A 6,238-nucleotide genomic window follows, 5' to 3' on the forward strand; every position below is an offset into this window, starting at 1 on the left:
GAGCGCGCACAGAGACGACCATGGTGCTCTGGATTCTCCTACTGATCGTTCTCACTCACGAGGTGATGGTGCTTCTGCCCATGCTGGGAGGCCACGAGACCAAAAGTAACGTTGGTAGGTGGTGTGGCGAGGGACAGGTGTGGTCTGCCGGGTCCCGGGACATCTGTGAGAGCTGATTCCGGGCCCAGACTTCCAGGATCTTCCTTTAAGGAATCGGAGTCCTCCCTAAGTGGAGACAGCCAAGCAAGATCATGTTGGATGCTCCCAATCTGCTCTCTCGTCAAACTCCCTATCCCAGCTCTGGAAGCAATGCTGGGCCGATGGGAAGAGAAGATAGCGGTGTCAACATTATGTGGGTTATCAGCTTATTATTTTCCAATGTCAGAGCAGCGTGGGTAGGGGAGATACCGGCACAGATCTTCCTGCTGAGCGCACAATCTCTGTGCGTCATTGGGGCGAGCCTTTGACGACGAGCAGAAGGCACTGGCGAACACATGCATTTAGTTGGAAGGAGAGAATCTTATAGAACATAAAAACCTGAACAGGGCGCTTAGTCCTCAGTAGGTCGAAGTTTGGGGTCATATAATGAGCAAATGGGTTTGGGCTGGGGAAAGACGTGGGATTTACCAAGAGCCGAGTGCTTGGGTGGTGTCAACAGGGAGCAACGGCAGGTGCCCATTTTCCCTTTGCTCCGTGGTGTGGGATTTGGAGCCAGGCCTTGCAACCTGAACATTTGTGAGAATGAAGCTGGGGCCGTGGGCGCCCCGGGTCCCATCTCCGGCACCCGGAGTCCTGTCGCAGAACACACGCCCTACAGGGACCGTCTCGTGTAAAGAGACGTTAGTTAGAATCTGAGGAAGGGATTTTATTGGGAGACAGAGAAATATTTTGTTATTTAGGGCTCTTGGGCCAGAACAGGGTTTCTTTTTCGGGTTGTCTGTGGACGGGTCCTGGCAGCGCTGTCATCTCGGTTTCAGATGACATAGAGATCGAGCAGTGCTGGGTGCAGCCTCCGGAGAAGTACTGCAGGCAGAGGTGCACGAAGGAGCACAGCTGCCCACGCCTGAACCACACGTGCTGCTGGACGTTCTGTGGGAACATCTGCTTGGACAACGAGTGAGCTGACGGGCGGGGCGGGGGCTGAGGGCCTGAGCTTGCGCCTCTCCCACTGTTCAGACCTGAAACAGAAGCCTGCAGGCACCCACTTCGGATAAAAGAATCAGGCAACAGCCTCCTATCCCTGAACCTGGGCCGCCACTCATTGCCAAATAAACCAAGACGCTAATATGGCCGCTCCTGCTTTTCCCATCATGTTCATCCCGTTCTCTTTGCTTTCCTTAAAGCACCACCTATCAGTCTGTATTATCCCTCCTCTTTCTGAGATCCTAATTGCTGCCTTAGTTGGGCCTCTCCGCTGGCCCTGTTTTCTTAGGCCCCATCCTGGTTCCCACCTGTCTGCTCCACCAGCAAACATCTTGGGAGAAATTGCTTAAAAGTAGGTAACTCCTGATTTAGCAGAAATAGTTTCTGTGCTCCTTATCTGGAGCCTTTTGTGCTATTAAGATTGGAACTAGATTTCTCCGAGGGCCCCTGACTTTAACTATCTAACTTTTCTTTTCCAGGGAGCCTTTTAGAACAATGTTGAGACCCTCAGGGCAGGCTGGAGAATGACTGTTGGTCTTAGAAGAGCGCCCCCTGGCTTCCGGTTGGGACACTCCTTTCTCTTGAGGACCTCTGCTCCCTCCTTGACCTCTTCACCCTGAGCAGGTTTAAGGTTCTGCTAAATAAATTGATGCACCATCCTGATGGCTCTGCATTTTTCGTACTGCATACCTGTGACCTAATTTCTCTCATTACAATCCCCAACAACCCCAGCCATTGTTCCTATACGTAGGTGGGCACGGGCATCCAATTCTGCCTTTCCACTTAGACCTAAGCATTAGCCAGGCTGGTTAATCGTTATAGCAAGATTATAGAGATATTTAAAAATTCCATTGCGTTAACACAGCACGGGTCTATTTTCATTCACAATACATTTCACCAAGGGTGGTCAATAGCCAAACCTCCTTGCCATGATTCAAGGACCCTGCCTCCTTCCATCTGTAGCTCTGTCACCTCCCAGGGTCTCCTTGATTGGTTCCTATCCATCTAGCCAGTAGGTGGGAGAAAAAAGGCTTACAGATACTCACACAGAAGGATTTTAGTGGGTGAGTCTAGGAATAGAGTTCATCATTTTCAGTCTACACTTCATGGGCCATAATGTAGTCATACAGTCCCGTCATCTTACAAATGAAGCTAGGAACCATAGTCTAGCTGTATTCCCAAGAACAGAAAATGGGATTTGGTGAACTCATGGCATCTACTCATGCAAAGCCAAACTTCTCAACAAAGACCTAAGACCCTGCCTTCCATACTGCTCTGTTCAATGGAATAGGCACCTTGCCCACACACTCCTCCCCATGCTCCCTACCACAACACACCAGCAAGAAGCAGGTGCACCTTGTCATTAGAGAAAGCATTTATGTCTTCCAGGTGGGTACTGGAAGCTTCCAGAATGAACTGCTTTTACCATCCCTGGTATATTTTATTCTTGTGAGACCAGCTGCCTGGTAATTTTATCTGGGTAATGTTGCTTATATTCTGAGATTTCAGATAATGCAAGGTAGGGCTGTCCTGCCATATTTTCCCATAAATCGCACCTAAATTTCCACCATTTGTCACTGAAGATTCTATTTCAAGTGTAACTCTTCCTGTATGAGGATATTACAGAGTGCCCACTGTGCATCCAGTCTTGTGACCCTCCCCTCAGGCCAGAAGACAAGATGTTGTCACTTAGATGCATGGGTCAGAATGTCATTTGGGAATGTGATATAGCAGAGATCAAGGCCAGCCAAGGGACTGGAGCCCAATAGGAGACCAGTTAATGCCGTACAGCCCAGAGGAGTGAAAAGAAAAATGGCTCAGGGGCTCCGGGGCTCAGGTAAACACCCTTCAGGAGTGGGGCTATGTCTTGACCTTGAGGGGTAGAGAAGAGTTGGAGCTCCCTAGAATGAAGATGATTTTTTTTCTTATGAAAAACAGAGAGGAACAAAAGGCTACAGACCTCCAGAGGAAGGACTGGGGAAGTCAAGGCTGGGCCTCTGACTTTGATGTCATATTCCTTTCACAATTCATCTGCTGAGTGGTAGGGCAAGAATATATTCCTTGCCAATATTAGCAAAAGAGTAATTGGCAGGGCCAGTGCTGTGGCATAGTAGGCTAAGCCTCCATCTGCAGCCCCAGCATTCCATATGCACACCGGCTTGTGTCCTGGCTGCTCCTCTTCTGATCCAGCCCTCTGCTGTGGCCTGGGAAGGCAGTAGAAGATGGCCCAAGTCCTTGGGTCCCTGCACCCATGTGGGAGACCCAGAAGAAGCTCCCAGCCCCTGGTTTCAGACTGGCCCATCTCCTGCCATTGTGGCCATTTGGGGAGTGAACCAGTGGATGGAAGATCTCTTTCTCTTTCTCTCTTCTTTGTGTCTGTAACTCTGTCTCTCAAATAAATAAATAAAATCTCTCTCTCTCTAAAAAAAAAAGGGTAATTAGCACAAAGAAGCAGAAGAACATCAAAAGAATCACTAAGACATGGGCACGTGACAGCACTGCTCCTTTGCGGGTCGTGTAGAAACACAGAACAGGGCTACAGATTGTGTGTACTGACTGCATAGACTGAGCCCCCAGCCTTGTTGCATTTCCAAAGAAAGCAGCAGACACTTCAGGGTGATCAGCCCGGAGTGCTTATTCAGGGATCTTCACCATGTGCTCCAGAGAAGGGGGGCGTTCTCCCTAGGCACCTGCTGTAAGCAGGTTAGGGAATGGAGCTCATATGACGCTCAAGGATTTGGCTCGGGGCCAGTTTCTTCCCATGTTTTGGTTAACAACATAGATCCCTGGGGCCCTTCGAAGTCCAGGTTTGGGTTCAAGCTTGCCGAGAGACACCTGCAGGTGGCTGAGCCACAGGGCAGTCAAGGCACTCGGTGGTTTTCTGTGAGGGCACAGAAAGAATGTGGTGGGAACCCGGGGACCCTAAGTCCTGCCGTAGGCTACCGCGCGGTCGAGCACATTATGCTCAGTGCAATGCGCCAGTCACGGCAAGCCAGACTCTGCTTGCGAGAAAAATGTAGTAGGATGGCGACCGCCAAGGGTGTTAGGAAATGCTGAATGAGGAAGTGTTGTCCAATGGGTATAGCACTTCTGTCATGTGAGGTGAAAAATTTCTAGAGATCTGTTCTACACTCATACAAATATACTTATGAATAAACTGTATGGTACATTCAAAATTGTTTAGAGGGGAAATTTATGATTTTTGACAGCTATAAAATATTAGTCTTTTTCTCAAAAAAGTTAAAGTAAGGAAATTCAAACCACAGCAAAACAAGAAGTAAAATGAATAGAGTATTCTTTTTTTTTTTTAAAGATTTATTTATTTGAGTCAGAATTACAGGGAGAGAGGGAGGGAGGGAGGGAGAGAGAGAGAGAGAGAGACAGAGAGAGAGAGAGATATCTTCCATCTGCAGGTTCACTCTCCAAATGGGCGCAACGGCTGGGGCTGGGCCAGGCTGAAGCCAGGAGCCTGGTAATTCTTCTGGGTCTCCCACATGGGTGCCAGGGCCTAAGCACTTGGTCAGTTCTCTACTGGCTTTCCCAGGCTATTAGCAGAGAGCTGGATCTGAAGTGGAGAAGCCGGGACTGGAACTGGTGCCCACATGGGATGCCTGCACCACAGGCAGAGGCTTAACCTTCTGCATTATAGTGCCAGCCCCAGATTCTCTGCTTTTAAGGGGTAATGTTTCACTGGGCCACCTGACTCTTCAGGATGCTCTCCCTGTCTCAAGGTCCCTGCAGTGCCCTCTGTGAGCAGGCCCTGACCCGGGGGATCAGAGCACGGCCATCTCGAAGGCGGCATCATTATTCCTATGGCAATGTATTTCCCTCTGCTTACACTCAAACCTCACTAACATGATTTTTAGAAAGACCATTTACACACTGGATCAACAGCACAGGAGAGGAAATAGCAAATAAACAATTTCAAGAAAGCAGAAGCTAGAAAGCAACGGCTACTCAGTGGGGATCACACCACGCTGATCCGAAGCCAGGAGCCAGGTGCTTCTCCTGGTCTCCCATGGGGTGCAGGGCCCAAGCACTTGGACCATCCTCCACTGCACTCCCGGGCCACAGCAGAGAGCTGGACTGGAAGAGAGGCAACCTGGACAGAATCCGGCACCTCAACCAGGGCTAGAACCCAGGCTGCCGGCGTCGCAGGCAGAGGATTAGCTTAGTGAGCTGCGACACCAGCAAGGGTTTCTGGGTTTCATGTCGGCATTTGTGTGCCTTTGGACTGGGGAGCGACGAGGACTGGACAATTACCTGATTTAAGCTGATAAACCACCGAGTGTCAGCGGCTGGAGACCTGAGTGTCTCTGCGGTGGGGATGTGGGTAGGACAGGTGAGAGATCGTTTTGAGAGCCTGCCAAACAAGCAGCTACACCGTGCTTCTGTGTAGATATAGAAGTAAAGCAGATTTTCACAGTCCTCAAGTCTCTTGGAACTACTCCAGGCTTCCTTCAATATTCAATTTCTTCACGAAATTATTTCCTATATACATTGCACTATGAGAGAGGGAGAGGGAGAGGGCGAGAAGACACAAAGTTGGCCACACGCAAGTTTGCGTGAACTGTTCTTGATCCTTCTATGCACGGGAAGGTAAATCATGAGAGTGCTGTAGGCGCTCAGAAGCTGCAGTGGTCGCCGGAGCATCCTCAGATGCTACTCGGAGTTCTCGACTTCTTCCCATAGCCGTCTCCTTCGCCCCTGAATTCTTTTTCAGGTATTTGAGGACATTTGGCACCACCTGCTCTCCCAGCCCGCTGCTCCGTTCCCTCCCGCAGTGGTGTGGTTATCAGTGTAGGTCCATACCTCTCTGCTCCAGGGAATCTCAGTGCACCCCCAGACTCACAGGAGGTTGGTCATTTATTTTATTGTGCATGGACGCATCAGGCTCAGGGAAGGAAAACATGAATGTGGCCCCGCTCACATCGTTTATGTGTTTATTTCTCCCAGCTTTAAGTCAATAACGCACACAACGTCTGGTCAACCGGAGTCACCAGTGTTTCTGAAGGTAGAAATGAGGATGTGGTCGGCAAGAGGTTGCTTCTGAAAATCTGTTAGACAAGCAGAGTCGTTTTGGCTAGTGAACTTC

The 6,238-nt window shown here is 49.7% G+C and overlaps 1 protein-coding gene across 1 annotated transcript; it reads left to right on the forward strand.

Moving 5' to 3' along the window:
* WFDC9 (WAP four-disulfide core domain 9) lies at positions 1-1,789 on the forward strand. Its single transcript, XM_051844995.2, has 3 exons — positions 1-114; positions 978-1,116; positions 1,623-1,789. Exons 1-3 carry the CDS (start codon positions 21-23, stop codon positions 1,669-1,671), a joined length of 282 nt encoding a protein of 93 aa, XP_051700955.2. The 5' UTR covers positions 1-20; the 3' UTR covers positions 1,672-1,789.
* The last annotated feature ends 4,449 nt before the right edge of the window (positions 1,790-6,238 follow it).

Source organism: Oryctolagus cuniculus, chromosome 11 (assembly GCF_964237555.1).
Source record: "Oryctolagus cuniculus chromosome 11, mOryCun1.1, whole genome shotgun sequence".
Taxonomy (NCBI): Eukaryota; Metazoa; Chordata; class Mammalia; order Lagomorpha; family Leporidae; genus Oryctolagus; species Oryctolagus cuniculus.